A 20,739-nucleotide genomic window follows, 5' to 3' on the forward strand; every position below is an offset into this window, starting at 1 on the left:
GTAAGGTAGTTGGGGTCTTTGTTCAGTCCCCCCCCCCCCGGAGAGTGGCGAATTTTAGCATGAATGACAGTTCAGAGGATTCCCTTTCAAGTGCAGATGTAAAAGGTCTTTGTAGCAGAATGCAGGTAATCAAGTCGTTGAGACAGTGTCCTTTCTGGTTGAAATGGCAAGAAATTGTTTTTTCTTTGTGATCCTGATTCTGTGTTTGAATTAGGGATGTAAAGGAGTAGTCGACGGGCCGCATCTCCCCTCTCTCCCCCCAACTCTGTGTGCGACTAGCTGCATGCCCCCCCCAAATTGTGTATGGATACAGTTGGCACCGGAGTTTATTGCAGGGGTGGGTTCCTGGGTTAATATACTTGCGGTGTGATGTGTGGTTGCTGGAAAGAATTTGTTTCACGTTAGGGGCTTGTCTTTAGGCAAGAATTGGCCTTTCCCCCAAGGCCTGTGAGAGTGAGGGATTGTTTTCCAGGATAGATTGTAGATTATTAATGATGCACTGGAGGAGTTTAAAATGGGGTGCTGTAGGTGATGACTAGTGATGTTCTGTTATTTTGGGCCTATCTTGAAGAAGCTGATGCCTGGGTACTCGTCTGGCTCTGTCAATCTATTTTTTCACTTCCTCAGATGGGTATTTAAGTTTTAGGAATGCCTGATAGAGATCCTTTAGGTGACTGGGATTGGAGCAAATCCAGTTGTATCTTAGGGCCTGGCTGTAAACAATTAGGCTGTGTCTACATTGGTGTGATCTTGTGCAAAAGTGGCTGCTTTTGCGCCAAAACTTGCTGCCTGTCTACGCTGGCCGCGAGTTCTTGCACAAGAACACTGACGTTCTAATGTATGAAATCAGTGCTTCTTGCGCAAGAACTATGATGTTCCCGCTCAGGAATAAGCCCTCTTGTGCAACTGTTCTTGCGCAAGAGGCCAGTGTAGACAGGCAACATAAATTTATGGCACAAGAAAGCCCTATGGTTAAAATGACCATCAGAGCTTTCTTGCACAAGAGATAATCTACCCTGGCAAGGATGCTCTTGCACAAAAGCACATCCCTTGCGCAAAGGCACATGCTAGTGTAGACACTCTCTTCTGGAAGAGTTTTTGCACAAGAATTCTTCTGCAAGAGTTCTTGTGCAAAACCATGCCAGTGTAGACGTAGCCTTAATGTGTCCTGGATTGAGTCCTCTAGAATCAACCCAAAGGTGCCATGTGACTTGCCAATGGCAAAAGTTGCTCTTTTAGTGGGGAGGGTGGCTTCAGATTAATGAATTCGTAATGAAAACATCACTTCTGGGAGGCTGGTGGTGAAGTAGCTTGTTTATTTTGAATGCAGGCATCCTTAGCAAACCCATAAATGACAGCAACTTCTGTGTGGGAAGTGGAGAATTCATATTCCCTTACTGAATTTTATTCTTTTGACAGAATCTGACAAGCTGCTTTTCTCATTACAAACTGAGAATAACGACTTCTAAATTGCTGGAAAGGTGCAACTAAAAAACAAGCAAACAAAAATTCCACTCCAGATTGTTACCCTGAAATGTGGACATATTTAACTTGACATATAGAATACCTGCAACTCCCATTTGCATCCTGCTATATGTCAATTTCTGAGCTAATTAAGGAATGAAAGAAATTGGGGAGAAACCTGGGAGAATTAAATATATCTTTCTTTTCAGCTTTCAACAATTTGATAGAACTAGCATTTAGTTCAGGAACACACTCAACTCTCAGAAGAAAACCTGAATAATTTTTATTTACAATCAAAACATATTAAAGAGGTGTATTTTGATCTTTTGTGTAATTAAATTTAAACAATGTAAAATAATTAGACTCCCACTTAAGTATCTGTTTCCTTACAGGAATATTGGAGCCAAATTTTATTCAATAAGGGATGAGATTTTTGGATAGGGGGCAAAACTAGAAATGTATTTCTAAATACTAGGGGAAATGAGTGAGAGGTTGACAAACAGAATGTAAACTAGACCAAACCTACTGCCCCAGACATTGTATTGCTGTGGAAAAGAACTTGGTCAGATGACTGCAGTTGACCAGGTAGTTTCCTGGCTGGTCATGTAGAAACATGAAGTTGAAGTGTATGTCTTATTGTCTGTCTGATAAAGTTCTTTAAATTGCTGGTGGGTTAGCAAAACATAAAAACAGTCCAGTGACAGATTGGAGAATTCAGTAAGTAGAGATCCTCGGGGGGGGGGAGGGGGTCATAAAAATGTAAACCTGAATGGGCCTTGATTGAAGGGCCACTCTTAAGAATTTGGTAAGTGGTCATGTGCCGCAGTTTTCTATATTATTAATGGAGGAGGTGCAGGTTCTGGCATGGAGATTGTGTGCAGAAATGAGGTGGGGTAGGAGATTGGGGTGCAGGAGGGGGTGTGCGTGGGAGTTTTAGTGGAAGGGATTGTGACTTGGGTGCAGGGGATTGGTGTGCAGGGTCTGGGAGGGGGTTTGGGTGCAGGAGAGGATTGTGACCTGAGGAAGATATGTAGGAAGGGATGGAGAATCTGGGAGGACATTTGGGGCAGGGTGTAGATGTCGGAAGGAGTGGGGTGCCATATGCAGGCTATGGTGAGGAGACGCTTACCATAAGCAGCTCCCAGCCAGCAGCCCAGTGGGGCCCTCGGGCAGGCTATGTGTCTGCCACATCCCCACACACTGCTCAAAGCAGCCAGCTGCTGTGGTCAGTGTGTGTCTCTGTGTGGTGCGTGCCTTGGAGCAGGGAAAGGGCAGTAGGTTTTTGTGTGCTGCGTGCGCCTGCAGCTCCCAATGGCTGGTTTCTGGACAATGGGAACTGCAAGGATTGTGCTGGGTTCAGGAACAGCATGTGGAGACTCCCCCGAGAAGTGTACCAGGCACAGAGACACAGGTTGGTCCCAGCAGCTGGCCGCTTTAAGTGGCATGTGAGGCCGCGACAGACAGGGAGCCTGCCCAAGAGCCAGTCCAGATCCAAATGTTTGGAGGGCTGTCTGGATCCAGCCCGCCCCTTTGTTGTGTCAGGAGTTATGGGGGAGCAGTTCATTTAACACTTATACATTTCCTTTGTTGCTCACATTGTTATTCTAGAAAACAGTATTTGCGTATGGGCAAGGTGGATGGCTGTACAAGTGCTACTTAGGTGTGAACACCGAGACCCTGTACACACTCTGGCAAGGAAGCAAGAGAGCTGTTCACTCTAGTATGGCTCACCAACTTTAAACTGTAATGGTGACAATAATTACTTTGCCACTTTCCTCAAAAAATGGCAATATGACTACTACAGCGGATCTCATTTCTAAGTCTGGAAGGTGACCAGTAAATTGCATGGTCTCCTCTGTAAATATTAAACGTATTTACATCGTTAAAAAAAATCTTATCAAAGGCAGGCTTGCCAACAGGGTGAGCGATGCATAAGAGGCGCAACGCCCAAAGGCTGAGCTATTCAAAGGGGCCGGGGCTCCTGACTGCTGGCTGCCTCAACGCTACCCCTTCCACGCAAGGCCCCACCAAAAGCACAGAGTCACTCCCCTTAGCCCCCAATTCCCAACTTGCCCAGTGGCCTGGCAAGTCTGTCAGCTCCCCCTGATCACATGAAAAATTAGGTTTTGTCTGCCCTGGAAGCTCTCTGGTGATTGGAGAACTTAGGTGATGATATCATGTATAGAGAGGGTGAAAGCTGGGCAACTGAGCAGAAAATAATTGGTCAAGATATTTAAAAAGTTTTTTGTTGAAACAGGTGCTAATATCAGTGACTAACATTTTGGAAATACATATCTTTCATGGAAGCTGCCAAGAACATGTAAAAGCAAGCATGGATTTAAGGTATTCAGCGGGTCTGCCAGAAAAACAAGGGGAGGGAGATCAGACTCGATAGTGACATTTCTAAGGTGAAAGACAAACAAGAAGGAAAATGTCTCTTCGGTGCAGGTGTTTATACATAATGAAGATGCAAAAAAGGCACACTTTAAAAAAAAAATTGTTCCTTTCAGGTTACACTTCGGCTGTGTCTACACTGGCATCCTTTTCCGTAAAAGGGATGCTAATGAGACACTTCGGAATTGCAAATGCCGCAGGGGATTTAAATATCCCCCGTGGCATTTGCATGAACATGGCTGCCGCTTTTTTCCAGCTTGGGGTTTTGCCAGAGAAGAGCACCAGTCTAGATGGGATCTTGCGGAAAATAAGCCCTTTTTGAAAGTAGAAATAAGGGATCTTCCGGGATATTTAAATCCCCCGCGGCATTTGCATGAACATGGCTGCCACTTTTCCGGAAGATCCCTTATTCCTACTTTCAAAAAGGGCTTATTTTCCACAAGATCCCGTCTAGACTAGTGCTTTTCTCTGGCAAAACCCCGAACTGGAAAAAAGCGGCAGCCATGTTCATGCAAATGCCGCGGGGGATATTTAAATCCCCTGCGGCATTTGCAATTCCGAAGTGTCTCATTAGCATCCCTTTTACGGAAAAGGGTGCCAATGTAGACACAGCCATAGAGAATATAGTGACATATATCGGGAAAGATGAGGAATAGAACATTCTTCTGCTCTGGCATTTGTAGTAGATGCCAGAATAAAGCTGAGTTTTTGAGCCACGGCTCAATTTGTTACCTATGGCATAGTATGTGATTTGTTTGTGTTTGTAAGGTACTATTAACAGGTGAATCTAGGGTTAACATATACATTTTCTAAACTTTTTTTTACAAATTTGAGGTCAAGTGACTCTGGGATTTCAATACCAATCAATATTTAAATCCACTATCTGCAATATTTGTAAACTACATCCTTTGGTGCAAGAGCTAGAAAATGAAATCAGATGAGCTATACAGAAGTGTAACTTATGTACTAACTTGCTCCAAACTTATGAAGTCCAAAAAGTAGTAAATCAGTGTTGTCTGTTCAGATTCAATGTTTTTATTTAAAACAATACAAAACCCTGTTTGAAAGGAAACTTCTGTGAAGTAGGAGTTGTTTTACAAGATCCTAAAAAGCTTATTATCCCTTCCATAGAAAATACCTTAAAAAAAAAAAAAAAAAACTTTGAAAATACTGTTGGGGAGGGGGGAGAAGAATGGGAAACTTTTGCTCGAATTCTGACCTGGTAGGGGAGGGAGGGAAGACTGCTGGTAGTCCACCTATACTCCCACCCTTCTTCAAATCAGTTGGTTTAGTGAATTTAGCACCAGACTGACAAGTGTGAAGTTCTCATAAAGTTTTGTGTTGAGGATGGAAATAATTTTTCACACACTTTTTTAAGATTTCAAAATCCAGATTCACTTCAAATCTGAAATTTTCACAATTCTCTTTTATAAAAATTCAGTTTTTTTCCAGGGAGATCTAAAAGTTTGTTTTATTTGAAACTTATTTTGTATTCAAATACAAAATAAACACTTTGAAACCAAGATGTTTCAAAACCAAAATATTTTGTCCTACAAATTGAGACATTGTTAGAATTATTTTCCTCTTTTTTCCATCCTGAAATGAAATTGTGGCAAATTCAATCAAATCTTGAAGCTTTTCAGATTCAGTGGAACTGCATATTTTACCCTCACTGCACTTGTGCATGTAGGTATGAAGTTTCCTGCAGCTAAGGAGGCAGCGTCAGACCTCACCTAGGCTGCTGGGAATGCCCCAGCCAGTGGCTCCTAGCTGCTAGTCTTGGGCAGGCTGGGAGAGGGACAGGATTTGGTCTTTGTCTGGACAGCGTTGTTGGTGTAGATTAATTTGTGGTATTGTATGAGTATGTCCATTTACTTCTACTGAGACTGCTTCCTCACTTGAAAAGTCGTGGCAATCGGGAGAAATCCCGGATGATTGGAAAAAGGCAAATGTAGTGCCCATCTTCAAAAAAGGGAAGAAGGACGATACAGGGAACTATAGGCAGGTCAGTCTTACCTCGGTTTCTGGAAAAATCATGGAAGGGATCCTTAAGGAATCCATTTTGAGGCACTTGGAAGAGAGGAAAGTGACTAGGAATAGTCAGCATGGATTCACAAAGGACAAGTCATGCCTGACCAATCTGATTAGCTTCTATAATGAGGTAACTGGCTCTGTGGACGTGGGAAAGTCAGTGGATATGATATATCTTGACTTTAGCAAGGCTTTTGATATAATCTCCCACAATATTCTTGCCAGCAAGTTAAGGGAATGTGGATTGGACAAATGGACGGTAAGATGGATAGAAAGATGGCTAGAAAGCCGGGCCCAGTGGGTAACGATCAACGGCTCGATGTCAGGATGGCGGTCGGTTTCTAGCTGAGTGCCCCAAGTTTCAGTTCTGGGACCGGTTTTGTTCAATATCTTTATTAATGACCTGGATGAGGGAATGGATTGCACCCTCAGCAAGTTTGCGGATGACACTAAGCTAGGGGGAGAGGTAGATACACTGGAGGGCAGAGATAGGGTCCAGAGTGACTTAGACAAATTGGAGGATTGGGCCACAAGAAATCTGATGAGGTTCAACAAGGACAAGTGCAGAGTCCTGCACTTGGGAAGGAAGAATCCCAAGCATAGTTACAGGCTGAGGACCAACCAGTTAAGTAGTAGTTCTGCAGAAAAGGACCAGGGGGTTACAGTGGATGAGAAGCTGGATATGAGTCAACAGTGTGCCCTTGTAGCCAAGAAGGCTAATGGCATATTAGGTTGCATTAAGAGGAGCATTGCCAGCAGATCCAGAGATGTCATTGTTCCCCTTCATTCGGCTCTGGTGAGGCCACATCTGGAGTATTGTGTCCAGTTCTGGGGCCCTCACTACAAAAAGGATGTGGACGCATTGGAGAGGATCCAGCGGAGGGCAACCAAAATGATTAGGGGGCTGGAGCGCATGACTTATGAGGAGAGGCTGAGGGACTTGGGTCTGTTTAGTCTGCAGAAGCGAAGAGTGAGGGGGGATTTGATAGCAGCCTTCAACTTCCTGAAGGGAGGTTCCAAAGAGGATGGAGAAAGGCTGTTCTCAGTAGTGACAGATGGTAGAACAAGGAGCAATGGTCTCAAGTTGTGGTGGGAGAGGTCCAGGTTGGATATTAGGAAAAAGTATTTCACTAGAAGGGTGGTAAATCATAGAATCATAGGACTGGAAGGGACCTCGAGAGGTCATCGAGTCCAGCCCCCCGCCCTCAAGGCAGGACCAAGCTCCGTCTACACCATCCCTGACAGATGTCTGTCTAACCTGTTCTTAAATATCTCCAGAGAGGGAGATTCCACCACCTCCCTTGGCAATTTATTCCAATATTTGACCACCCTGACAGTTAGGAATTTTTTCCTAATGTCCAATCTAAACCTCCCCTGCTGCACTTTAAGCCCATTACTCCTTGTCCTGTCCTCAGAAACCAAGAGGAACAAATTTTCTCCTTCCTCCTTGTGACACCCTTTTAGATATTTGAAAACCGCTATCATGTCCCCCCTTAATCTTCTTTTTTCCAAACTAAACAAGCCCAGTTCATGAAGCCTGGCTTCATAGGTCATGTTCTCTAAACCTTTAATCATTCTTGTCGCTCTTCTCTGAAGCACTGGAGGAATGAGTTACCTGGGGCAGTAGTGGAGTCTCCATCCCTAGAGGTGTTTAAGTCTCGGCTTGACAAAGCCCTGGCCAGGTTGATTTAGTTGGAATTGGTCCTGCCTAGAGCAGGGGGCTGGACTTGATGACCTTCTGAGGTCTCTTCCAGTTCTATGGTTCTATAAAAATAAGAATAATGTGCTATGCCCACAAAATTTTTATGAAGAGCTACAGAAGTGCAACTTATGAAATCTGCTCTGACATAGGTAGAACTAGAACACTGGACACTTTGGTCCCCAGCCTGTGACTTTTGTAAAGCCTCGGTCAGTAGATTCAGAGGTCCACATTTCATTGTGGAGGGGAAAGATGCATTCTCCTGAAGCCTGAAAGCTTTTTTTGTTACATTGTTGTGATTTGTTTTTTCTTGCAAACTTATCCCATCTTGAGTGCTTAGAACTGGAGATGCATATTGTTTGCTTGTAAATACTCTAACTTGAGGTCCTGACAAGGTGTGTGTTTATTTTTAATCATTTGTAGCAAGTAGTTATTTGGAAATGATTGAGCCTTACATAGTGCTGGCATAGTGAGTTCTACACATTGCTACTTTGCACTGGAAACTTTGGACTTGGGGAAGAGGGAGTTAATAGAGCTATGTAAAAACAGGTGGCTGTAACCACTTAGATATTATTGCTCAAATATAAAACTATTTCTGTATTGAATCATTCATGAGCATGGGCTGAATTCTGAGGTTGGGTCTTCATATCAGAATTAAAAGTCTAACCACAAATTTTACTACAAGTTGATCCTCTCTAATCTGGCATACTCTGGTCCAGTAACAGCCATTGTCCAGCCTGATTTTAGTTAGCTGGATGTCCACTTACCATGGGCATGGCCAAGTTTTCCGCAGTCCCATAAAGTTTTACAGTCATCAGTCCTGACTCAGTGTTCTGTGCTGTTGTTTAGCTCTTAATTTACCCCTAAATGTCTTTAAGAAGGCAATAGAAGTGTTGGTAATGCAACTAGACAATATTGACCTCCCATGATTTGGCAAATGCTCTGGTTTGGTGGCGGTCAGGACCTGAGGGTGCTGGACAAGAGAGGTTCAACCTGTACCTATAGGTTAAATGTGATTTACAAAGGAAAAAAATATTTTGCCACTTTTTTCCTTCTTTATTTGAAGAAATTACTTGATTTACCTTAAAGTATCGAAAATATAAACATTTTTCCTGTTATTGTGAGCAATTTTCTTAGAACAAAAGAGAATTGAAGGGATAGTGTTGTTAAAAGTGCTGCAAGAGAATCTTTCCACCTGACACTTGGTATTTGAGTGAACGCAATTTGAAACCTTGACTTAGACGACATCTAGCCTACATCCCTTTGTCAGCAGAGGGATGTAAATGAAGCATTTAGAAAGTGTAAACGAAGTCGGGATTTAAATATCCCGCACTTCATTTGCATAATCATGTAATGGCACTCTTGAAAAAGCGCTATTTCAAAATTGAAACCGCAGTCTAGACGCAGTTCTTTCAAAAACGGGGCACTTTTTCAAAAGATCCTGTAAACCTCAAAAACTTAGATTTACAGGATCTTTCAAAAAAGGGCCCCATTTTCGAAAGAACCATGTCTAGACTGCGGTTTCAATTTCAAAATAGCGCTCTTTCAAAAGAGTGCCAATACATGATAAAGCAAATGAAGCATGGGATATTTGAATCCCTGCTTCATTTGCACTTTCGAAGTGCTTCATTTAAATCCCTCTTCCGACAGAGGGATGTAGTCTAGACGTAGCTTAGATTCCCTTCTCTGTGTGCAGATTTTATATCCTTGATGCTTGAGATGGTGTATTTTTCTTCTATCAGACCAAATTTTCCAGGAGGCATAGTGTAGGCAAGAACTGGATTTCGCATGTAAAAAAAATAAAGCAACTCTTCATATCTCTTTTGAAAGATATGTTCCTTCAAATGTTCATTATACATTAGAACGAAGCAAAAAGGGCACAAACCCATTTTGCCTCCTTCGCAGGTCACTTCATATGTTGATCATTCTTCTCTCAAAGAAGCTGCTGGAGTCTTGGCTACTTAGTGGTAACAAAGTTTTTATTGAGCTACACAGAGTTTCTGTTCTGAAGTGGAAAGAACATGTCAAGAGTTAGCAGTATAATCCTGCCAAACAGTGATAGGTCAAAGGTCATCTTTATACTCTTTATTGCAGAATGCCCTTGATAAATATGTGCTGCTGGTTTTACTCCACCAATGTGAGTCTTCACATAGACAGGGCTTTAGGTGGCCACAAGCCTGGTCATTAACCCTGCTTTGGAGTAGGTCTATGACTCATGCCATTGAACACACCAGCAGATGCTGCTGCATCAGCATAACATTAATAATCCCACAGTAGCTGCCAGCAGTGAAACTGAAGTGGTGAAGAAACCAAGAATTTCCTGAGTAGACAAGGCATCAATGTGACAGTGTGGGTTACTTAGAATGAAACATTTGTATTAGTGGCGTAATATTTTTATTTACATATTTAGGTGTCTTTAATATTGAAGAATAGTGGCGAGAAGTTGGGCCTTTAGCAGTAGTTCTGAAAACTCCAAAAGAAAAAATTCGGATTAGTTTTGCTCAGGACATGGTTTGATATGTCATTCAAAACACACTAATAAAAGCAGGTTTTGTAATTGAAAAATTTCCCCATTTCACCTTGCCTTTCCTTCCACTGCCTCACCCCAAAGCACGGTGGAAAAACAACATACGTATAGCCCCTTTTAGAGAACACTCGTTCATAAACAGCCTTTTCTGAAGGGCTACTTCTTCCTTTGACCCACTTCCTCTTTCAAGGCTACTTTAATACCCTGATTTCAATACCGTGTCCAGTGGCTGGCCTGAATTGGATGACGCTATGTAATCATCAACATTTCAGCCCCTCTAAACCCTGTTTTTAATCATCTTGAAGATGAGTAACTCTTTATTTTGCAATGTTCTAGGAGATGAGGTGTCCTTTGACCTTGGGTTCATTCTGTTCCATTGCAAAAGATGAGGAAGAGGGTGCAAAACTTGGATGCTGTCTTTTGGGAAAGCAAAAATAATTTGTTTTTTCACCCAACTAACTTCCAGTTGTGAGTCACAGCTTTGGTGTTGCTAGCTGTTGAAGTTCAGCGCTCTCATAATCAGAGAGCTTTTTGTTTGTTTCTATTGAAGTTACTTATTCAAAAACTGGAGAGGGGTGTGTGCTTGTATTTTTCTGCAGTCTGAAGAACAGTGCAAATGGTAGGCAGTAGCTCCGATTATGGCTCAGGTTCAGGACTTCACATATGTAAAATGTGACTTGCAGCACTTTCTTTGAAGCCTAACCACAGGCAGGGAACTGTAATTGCAGTCTTTGATTGCATGGACTTTGCTTGTGGATTGGGCTTTGCCGGGGCATGCCTGGCTTGGCCAGACGTCAGCGGCAGCCCCCCAGCGAAGTCTCAGATGTGGGAAGGCTTCAGTCTCCTTAGCACATGCCTGTGGCTTCGTGAAAAGAAGCCTGATTTGACCTGTTTTATATCATTAAGGCAACACCATAGTAGTTTTCTTAAAAGAAGTGGGTTGATCTATCCGTAGTAGAAGTAACTTTCTGTCTATAGCCTTAAAAAATGAGCAGCTGGGGAAAACCATACCTTTGCCATGATTTGCAGAGAATTGCTGTGTAATTTTCTGTAGTATTACTCTGGAAAGAATAACTTTAGGCCTCCTTGTGCAATTGGAATAATGAAAGAAGCCTCTTTACGGGTGGAAAAAGAAAGGAGAGGAAGGGAGAGATTATGAAAATCTGAGTCAGAAAAATTGCTACAGTTGTACTTTGACTCAAATATGTAAAGGCCCCAGTTTAAAAACTGAAGGCCAGAGCAAGGCCGTGGTCGTTATTTTAACCTCCTGACTTCAAAGATAGCTTGCTGGCAAGGGAAGGGGGAGGAGGTAGGGAATCATCTCAACAGAAGAGCATTTCATTTCCTTCAGTGAAGTAGACATTTGGGGCTGCTAACGGGGAGTAGTTCTGAATCACAGCACTTGTATCAGACTGCTGTGAACTACTGGCCTGGCGCCTCAAGGCCATTCCTCAACAGGAAGCTGAATGTTTTCATGTGCAACTGAGAGGAAAACCTTCCCAGGAAGACTAACCTGGACCAAACCTTTGAAAATCTGGGATGAAAAGGCACAAAGTAAACATAAATCTGCAGGGTGCTCTCACCAGTGTTCCTCTGCTATTTGCTTGGCCTCTTTCGTGCTCCTTGGAAAGGTAGAGCCCTTTATAACTCTTTGATCCCCATATGTTGTGAAGCAATGTGCTACTTTAAAAAAAATGCAGGAAACTGAAAGGCTTTTTTTAGTTGGGGAATTGGGATGGTTTTAGGAGGAAATAGGAACTGAATTAGTCAATATACACCACGTCCGTTGAAACAGCTGGGTTTTTGCAATGGACAGTTGACTTTGTTCTCAAAGGGCACAACAGCTTTGCCTGCTCTTTTTGTAGCTACCAAGCACAACACCAAGTAAAAACTTCCCTTAATCAGCTAAGGGGGAAAGAGTCAGCTCTCCCTCAAATTAAAGATCTGAATGGAGTTAGCAACAGAACTTGCATTTTCATTCTAATGCAGTTTTTCTAAAGCAGCCTTATTTGCTTAATGTTTGTCCTTCTCACCTTTTCTCTTCCACCATAAATAGTGGTCTGTATTTTGATTATTCAATTTACTGGTTGGGATTTAGAAGCTGACTAAAGAAGCATCTTGATTTCAATAGTGATAGAGATGCAGCCGTGTTAGTCTGGTCTAGCTGAAACAAAAGACAGGACTATTCAGCACTTTACTAACAAGATGGTTTATTAGGTGATGAGCTTTTGTGGGCCAGACCCACTTCCTCAGATCAATTTGTGGAAGAAAACTGGCGCGACTATATATACCAAAGTGATACAATAAAAAAAAAGTGAACACACATAACATTGACAAATCAGATTTTAGAATGGCGGTGTGTGAGAGGGGGATAGGTTAGTGTCTGTGAGGTAATGACAATAGGGGGTGATAATTGGGGAAGCTATCTTTGTAATGTAATTTCAAGAGTGTTTTGGTTTTGGACCTTAGAGAGCATAAGTTTTTATAATTGCTCAGGTGAAGTAATAAATCAGCCACTGTCTAATCAGCAGCCAAGATGCACTGTACAAATAAATACCTTCTATAATGAGGCTTCAGTTGAAACTGGTGGCAGGAATGCCCTTTACATTTAAAGTCTGGCACACTGCATAAATATTTGCACCCTAAGTTTAGCAGGCTTTAATTGCTGCTCTGATAACAGCATAGAGCCACTCGCTAACAAAATTCTCTAACCTGATGTTTGATTTGACATATAATAACTAACAGCAGTAATGTGTACGCTTAATCCATTTGTTGTAAAAGTTTTTGTATTGTCTTTTGACATACTTCAAGGTGCTATGTTATCTGTTTTATTATATTACTACTACTATATTTTCTTTAGGCTATGTCTACACTGGCAACTGAACAAAAATTTTATCCTTTGGAGGTGTAAAAAAAAAATTCTCCTAGAAAGATAAAAGTTTTGCCAGGACAAGTGCCAATGTGAACAGCATGCTAGGGATGGAGGTATTTTGTTAGCTGAAGAGCTGACAAACAGTGGCTTCGCTGCATGACTTTTAGCAACATGGCTGTGACGACACAGCTGTATGGCTAAAAGCTATGTCCTATAGACAATGCAGCATCATCACTGAAACTTGCTGTGCTCAGAGGGTGTGTGTGTTTTCACACCTGAGTGAGAAAATTACAACAGTGTAGGTGAGTGTTTAATAATGGAGATTGCCTATCTCCTAGAACTGGAAGGGACCTTGAAAGGTCATCGAGTCCAGTCCCCTGCCTTCACAGCAGGACCAAGTACCATCCCTGACAAATTTTTGCCCCAAATCCCTAAATGGCCTCCGCAGGGATTGAACTCACAAATCTGGGTTTAGCAGGCCAATGCTCAAACCACTGAGCTATCCCTCCCCCTTTTTCTTTCCACCAGCCCCAGCAATTAAAGAGGTGTCTTGTAATGAAATAGTCATGTAAACAACATGAAATCTTAGAGGTTACATGACTATTCAATAGTCCCCAGGGGTGGGGCCAGCAGCCAATGTGCTTCCAGCCCCACTCCTGGGGAGCTCCCTGCCACTCTGTGCTGCTGCCTCTTTATCAGAGGCAGCAGTGTGGGGTGGCAGGCAGAACCAGTCTGTGAAGGGAGCCAGTTTAAAAACCAGCTTCCTGCACAGAGCTCCCTGCAGACAGAGGCTGTTCTGCATCCCACAAAGCAACCCGTTAAGAGGCAGGCGCATTTGGCACGGGGGAGCTGGTGCTGGGTGTACCAGCTTTTAAGCTTGGGCCCCCCAGCATCGGTTCTTGCCTGCTTCCCTCTTTCCACCCCCGCCTCTGTAGGATGCAGCAGGGGAAAGGGGGGAGGCAGGTCCACAGGGAGCTAGCTTGAAAGCCTGTTCCTCATACATATTGGCTCCAGCCTATCCCCCTCACCTCTACGCTGCTGCCTCTCTATTGGAGACAGCAGCACTGGGGGGGGGGGGGGAATCACTGGCTCCTGCTTCCCCCCACCTTGCTGCCTGTGATACAGAGGCAGTGGGGGGTGGAGGGGAGAGAAAACGTGTTGTCGACAAGATTAATTGATAAGCCTGGGCATATTGGCTAATTGTGTAGTCCTCTATACAATGACATCTGTATTGTCAACTGGCCATTTCACCTTCAGTGGTTCCTTGCAATTATGCATTGATTGCCTATGCTGAACAATGAGTTCCGCCTTGTATTTACCAAGAACACTGAATACTTTTCCCAGGTAGAGCAGTTCTCTCTAAGCTCCAAAGTTTCTTTCTCTCTCCAACAGAAGTTGGTCCAATAGGATCTTTATTAACTTTGTCATTCTTTTATCACAGCTTGAAGAAATCTTTGAATTATCTATGAAGTCTATAATTTATATTAGGGATGTTAAGTATAGATAACTGACTAATCGAATAGTTGATGCATTTTTCATTGACTATTCGATTGGGTGCCTCCGCCTTTGAAGTGCAGCAACAGCCGTAGGGCTTCAAAGGCGAAAGTGCCACTTGGAGCCTGGAGTCAGCTAGCTGATCCCGGGCTCCATGTGGTGTTTCAAAGTTGTAGTGCCACACGGAGCCCAGGATTAGCAGGGGAGTCCCCAGCTGATCCTGGGCTCCACTGGGTACTACTGTTTTGAAACACCACATGCAGCCTGGGGACACCCGAGCTGGCTCTGGGCTGCATGCAGCTTTTCAAAGCAGCAGAGCCGCATGAAGCCCAGGGTCTGGCCCCAGGCTTCAAACAGCACTGCTGCTTTGAAGTACCCCCTCTTCTCCCCTATCTGATACTGCTTCACTTACCTAGCTGATATAATTTCAAGTATTTTTAAAAGCTGTTCTAATGAGAAGGTTTAAATGAGTGGCAGCTGTGCAGTACCTGCAGGGTTACACTTTGAGTGGATGTTGATGGCATAGCAGCAACACTTAGACCACCACTCAAGATTGATCTTTATGCTAAAAATAACTGATGCATCATCTAAGCAGGGTGGTTTGACTCACTAGTCTAGCATTGGGAGGAGCCCTTTTATAATCCTACTGTCTGGGCCCGGAGGGCCTGGGCGACTACTGAATCAGCAGTGAAGTAGATCCGGTTTTCAGTACGCTCTCATTCATTTGGAAAAACTCTCGCAAATTTCATTCGGATATCTCACATATCTCTACATGATGTCAAGCTAACAACGAGGCTTATCTCTGGAGGGTGGAATGAGCAGTTCTTAAGGCCTGCACCCGGTGACCTTTTGCATGCACAACAATATTAGTCATTCTTCCTAAGATCCTCACAAGCTCTGCTGTCAGACAACATAAGCGCTGTGGTCTCTGACTGACCTGGAAGCCATACCCTTATGGATATATCCGACCCGTTCTGTTTCACACCATGGCAGGGGTTCAGAGGATTCTAAGTAGCTTCCCATTTTAGCATTCCTGCTAGTTGCTTAAAGAAAACACAATATTTTTACTTCTAACTAGAGTAGGGCTTGAGGCATCAAGCTGCAGTTTTAATTGACCTTTATTAGTGTCCTAATAAGGCATGTCTAACCCTCTAACAGACATCTAGGTCAATTATTGCAAGGGAATAATTTCTCTCAAGCTATGTCTAACGCTAGCACATCTATCATTAAAACTTCTAAAAAACAACAAAAGGTCTGGTAGCACTTTATAGACTAACAAAACATGTACATTGGTATCATGAGGTTTTGTGGGCACAGCCCACTTCTTCAGATGACCAGAGTTCTGTCAGTCAGGGTGTGAAAAAATACCTCCCATACAACAAAAGGTTTGATGATACGCGCCGTATAGACTGCACTCCCAGTGACAATGCTACCTCCTCTTGTTGGAAGTGGTTCTATTTTGTCACTGGGAGAGAGCAACTACACATCACACCTTACAATGGTTCGGCTGCAAAGGCCCAGATGCTCAGTGTAGACAGAGCCTAACTTTGACTTTCTAACTCTGACTTCTTTACATTCTAGGATGGACAGCTTACATGTTGTTTATCAAGCTATTGATAATGCAAAGTAATCTGGTGACTATATAATGCAAGACAAGAGCCCTTGAACATTCTTACAGGCTTCCGCTCTGAGCTAAAGCACTGCTAGAACCCAGGTTGCTATTCCAAAAGCACTCTTTCCTTCGTACAGTTGGTCCATGGGATTTTTGTGACCATCAGCATGGCTTACCCTTTAGAGAATTTAAGACATGAGTCTCAAACTCCCAGCCCATAGGCCTGTTGTCCCGATCGGAATGATTGCACAATTTGGTCCGGGACTCCCGAGAGGCAGGGGCTATCTGTTACCAACCCCCAAGTCTTGCCCCTTCCTGCCATTGTCCTGCCCTCTTGCCCAAGCACACAGCTTTGGAGATCACCAGGGGGGTTAGCACCATGCAGCAGCAGTGGTCAAGCCTCTCTGCAGAAGCAGGAGCCGCAGAGAGCACTGGATGGGTGCACTTATTCCACTTCTCCATGGCTCTTGGAGGGGGCGGGGGAGAATTGACCACTGCTGCCGCATGGCACCTGGCTCCCCTAGTGATCTTTAAAGCAGTATGCCATTGGGGGAGAGGGCAGGGCAGTGGTGGGAAATGGCGGGACTTGGGGCTCAGTAACGGACATGCCTTCCTCCTGCCCACCAGGAGAGCCAGGCTGGATTTTGCAATTGCTTCGGCCAGGGCTGGCCCACAGGACGGGAGTTTGAGACACCAGGCTTAAGATATATTATGTTCAGATGGCTCCTTGGGGCTCGACTGCTTAAAGCAAACTGGATATAGCTGACATTTTTTTCCCCTTCCCTTTGTAGGTGGGAAAAGAAATGCGTTCTCAACATGCAAAGCAAAGGCAGCGACGCCAGGACCCCTTCTGGAGATGGAAGCTTGTTAATACCCCAGGTGTGTCCTTCATCTGTACAGACCACCCCCACGGGTCTTTCCAGGATGTTGAATTCACCATGATGTCACTGCTAAAGACACTGAATCATAAAGACAATCACTGCCAAAATATTTCACTACCACAGGACCCCAGCCCTGATTATAGAATGGAGCAAATGAGTATTTCAGATTGCTCAGGTTGGCAGAACATCTTTCATCTTCACCTTGCACTCCTAAGCCTGTCTCTCTCCTGTTTCCATACTGAGTCAGCAACAGGTAGGTCAGCTGTTTCTGCCTGCTTCAGCCAACTGAACACAGCTACCCACATGTAGCACATTGAAGAATGGAAGTCATCTGGACGAGGAAGATGCTCAGACTTTTTTTTATTTAATGGTGCAAAAGGATCAATTTTGTTTTTAGCTTTAAGACACTTGAATGCTTTTATATTTTAACTCTTAGTTTCTAACTTCATTGGTGTATATTTTACTAGCTGTGAGCTTTAAATAAGCTTCAACTATCTGATTTTTTTTAAGTATTTTTTTTCTGACAGAGGAGAAGAAAAAAAACCTGTATGGAAAACGTGGCTTTTTGTTAAACTATTTGTAACAAATAGTGGCCTCTCAGTCTATGTAATAGAGTGTCCTAGAGAACTTAAATAAATGTAACACCACAGTCAGGTGGTCGGTAGACATGTCACTCCTGTTTCATTTACACTCTGTAAACATAAGCAATACATCCAGTAAATTCAACTGCAGTGAGTTCTTCTCACCCCTTTCCCTCTTCCTTGTAAAAACAACAAAAAGCCCAGCACTTGAATTTACTTCACTTGTTCTGTATTTGTACCTGTTTTTGTTAGCCTGTTAGTGGGATTTTATGCCAGTTGCTAAAATGAGCATCGATGTACCCATTTTTTAAAAGGCACAGCCTTTGCCAAAAATGTTGTCAACTGATTTTTTTGTCATTCCAGTTTGAGTTAATGTGCTGAGCATTTGTTTTTTTTAATAAAAGCTTTGTAATAAAAATCACTGGTCTGATTAAGAGTAATTGCATGATTAAAACTAGAGATGGCTCATGCTAGAATGACTGGAATCCATAGCAGCTATAATAATACTAAGAATTTCATGAAGGTGATTTTGGGGCTTATAGACCTTTAGCTCAACATCTGTTTTATGAGTAACATGGTGTGCGTGTCTCTTGCTCACCCACCTGCATTTCTAAGAGAACATCTACACTTGCCAGAGATTGATGTTCCAGTGTACGATTTAGTGGGTTTGTTTTAGACCCGTAAAGAAAATGCTGAGGGCAGTTCCAGCTGGCGCCTGTACTCCTGTCCACTGTGTGGATGCCTCCAAGCTCAGTTTAAGGTAAGCCAACTCCAGCTAAATATTCAATGTAGCTGGTTTTGCATACCTACTTGACCTAAGTGTCTAGGAAGACATGGGATTTTTTTTAAGGACACCTGAAACCACCTATCCTCATCCTGGGAATGAGGAAGAGGCGGGACTGGCCATCTACCCTGAAGAGTCCACACTCTTTTCCTCAATTTCCTAATGGAGATGTACTAAATGGGCCTGCAGTATCAATGTTGGTTTTGCAAGTTAGAGGCACATATTCCATACTTACAGTCATGTCCGAAAACCTATCTACAAGCATGGGCCCTGAACCTGCATCTATAGCCATATGATCAGAGACTAGAGCTTATATAAATCTCATTGATGTCCCTGTGTCTGCATCCAGTTGGATGCTGGGGACCCTGGTTGATATAGTCAGATTGTTTTGTATGGTCTCTGAACTATTTCCTGAATGTTAGTACTTCCACAAATAACCTCATACCCATCACCTATGGACAGTAACTTCACTTTTGGAAAAAATGCCCAAAGAGGAGTTTCTGGGAACAGCATCACACAACAGCTCTTCTGAAAAAATACAGGAGTATAGTATTTCTTGGTGTTATCAGACATTTACAGATTTTAAAGTCTAAAGGAACCATTACAATAATTTCTAGTCGGACCACCTTTCATAAAAGAGGTGATGGTATCCCTTCTAAAAGTTCCTGCATCAAAACTAACTTCTGGTTGATCTACAACACATTTAGAAAGACCTCTAATCTTGATTTAGATATCAACTGACAGAATCCATCCACTTACAGGTAAGCAGGCATTAAGTCTGAATGTCTAACTCTCAGCTTACGTTTTTTCTAAATTAAAGAGCCACACATAGGTCTCCACTTAAGAACTTACTCACCATGACCAAGGCCCCTCAACTTTTTAAAAAAAGATAAATAGATTAAGATGCTTTAATATAACACTAAAGCAGGCAGGTATTACAGACCAGGATTCATTCTTGTCGTTCTCTTTTTCCAATTTGTCCACATCATTTCAAATGTTGACACAATTGTCTAGTAATGATCTCACAAATCCCTTAACAATAGTAATACCGCTAAACTTCTACTTACTTGTTCCTCTCCTATATACATCCAAGGACTGCATTTGCTCTCTTGGTCACAAGACTGCTGTCTGTGCTCACGTGCAATCGGTTAACCACCATCACCACCCCTACTACCTCCTCCTTTCTCGAGTCACTGTTTCCAAAATATAGTCCCTCATCCTATGTTACCTTGCATTTAGCTACATTAAATCTATGCTATTCAAGTGAGCCCAGTTTACCAGGAGATAGTTCTTTACAGAACTGACCTGTCTTTATTTACCACTACACCAATATTTGTGATCTGCAAACTACACCAACAATCAATTTTCTTCCAGATCAATGACAGACACTTAATAGTACTGGTTCAAGAACAATTCTCTGGGGGACCTCATAGGGATGTAAGTGACTAGTGTCTCGACTAGTCGCTTCTCCCCTCCCGCCTCCCCACCACTGCCTCTATCAGAGAGAGGTAGCAGGATTTCATATTGGGGGGGAGCCAGCTTAAAAGCTGGTTCCCCCCAGCAACCATCTCTATGGGGAGAAGGGGCAGAGATGCAGCAGGGAACTGGCGGTGCTTAATTAAGCCTTTGAAATGTAGCAAGAGTCCTGCAGGGAGCCTGGGGTGAGCTCCTGGGACTCTTGTACATTTCAAAGCAGGGAGTGTGGGGTCAGCAGGAGACTGTTTTAATCCCCAGCTTACACCAGGCTTCCCGCAGCGCTTCTGCTTTTCAAATATAGCAAGGCGCCCTTACTGACCAATCAAATAGTTGATGGAAATTACATCAACTATTCCATTAGTTGATTAATCGAAATGTAACATCCTTAGGATGTCAGTAGAAATGCCCTTGCTTCCGTTGGGAGCTGTGAAGACTTAAACACTAGTTTTAACTCTGCCTGTGCTTTTAATAGTGTGCTGCCCTACAAGATTTCAGCCTCCCAACTGAAAACTGTTTAATATACAAGGTCACACTCGCAGGATGGGGGACTGTATTTGATTTAAGGCCTTTCACTAACTGCTACTTGAGAAGAAACATTTCTGGAAAGTTAATTTAAGAAATGGCAATGATTTGTTTGAATTTTACCTTGGCCAGGTCATTTAACTTGTTTCAGTTCCCTACAAGTTTCTTAGCTCAGAGATTTTGAGAAGAACTCAGCTGATAATGGTAAGTCACACTAGCACAAGTCACAGGGAGAAAGCTGCCCGATAAATGTAATCTATCGCACAGCTATTGTCACCCCCATGAGATGACAGAAAAAAACATACGAGAAGGATGCATTAGACATTCAGTTGGGAGGGACCTTCAACTCTGCTTAACCCCGACAATTGTCTGGATTTAATGGACTACTCACCTCTTCTGTTT

General features: G+C 43.0%; 1 protein-coding gene across 4 annotated transcripts in view; it reads left to right on the top strand.

The window, feature by feature from the left end:
* Positions 1 to 17,973, top strand: part of LEF1 (lymphoid enhancer binding factor 1) — a 126,467-nt gene extending 108,494 nt beyond the window's left edge. For all 4 annotated transcript variants that reach the window (XM_089777635.1, XM_089777637.1, XM_089777636.1 and 1 more), the window contains 1 exon segment: positions 16,885 to 17,973. In XM_089777635.1, coding sequence (XP_089633761.1) covers positions 16,885 to 16,964 — 80 coding nt within the window. In that variant the 3' untranslated portion in view covers positions 16,965 to 17,973.
* Positions 17,974 to 20,739: the final 2,766 nt, after the last annotated feature.

The sequence above is a fragment of the Pelodiscus sinensis genome, chromosome 4, assembly GCF_052426305.1.
Source record: "Pelodiscus sinensis isolate ZL-2025 chromosome 4, ASM5242630v1, whole genome shotgun sequence".
NCBI lineage: Eukaryota > Metazoa > Chordata > Testudines > Trionychidae > Pelodiscus > Pelodiscus sinensis.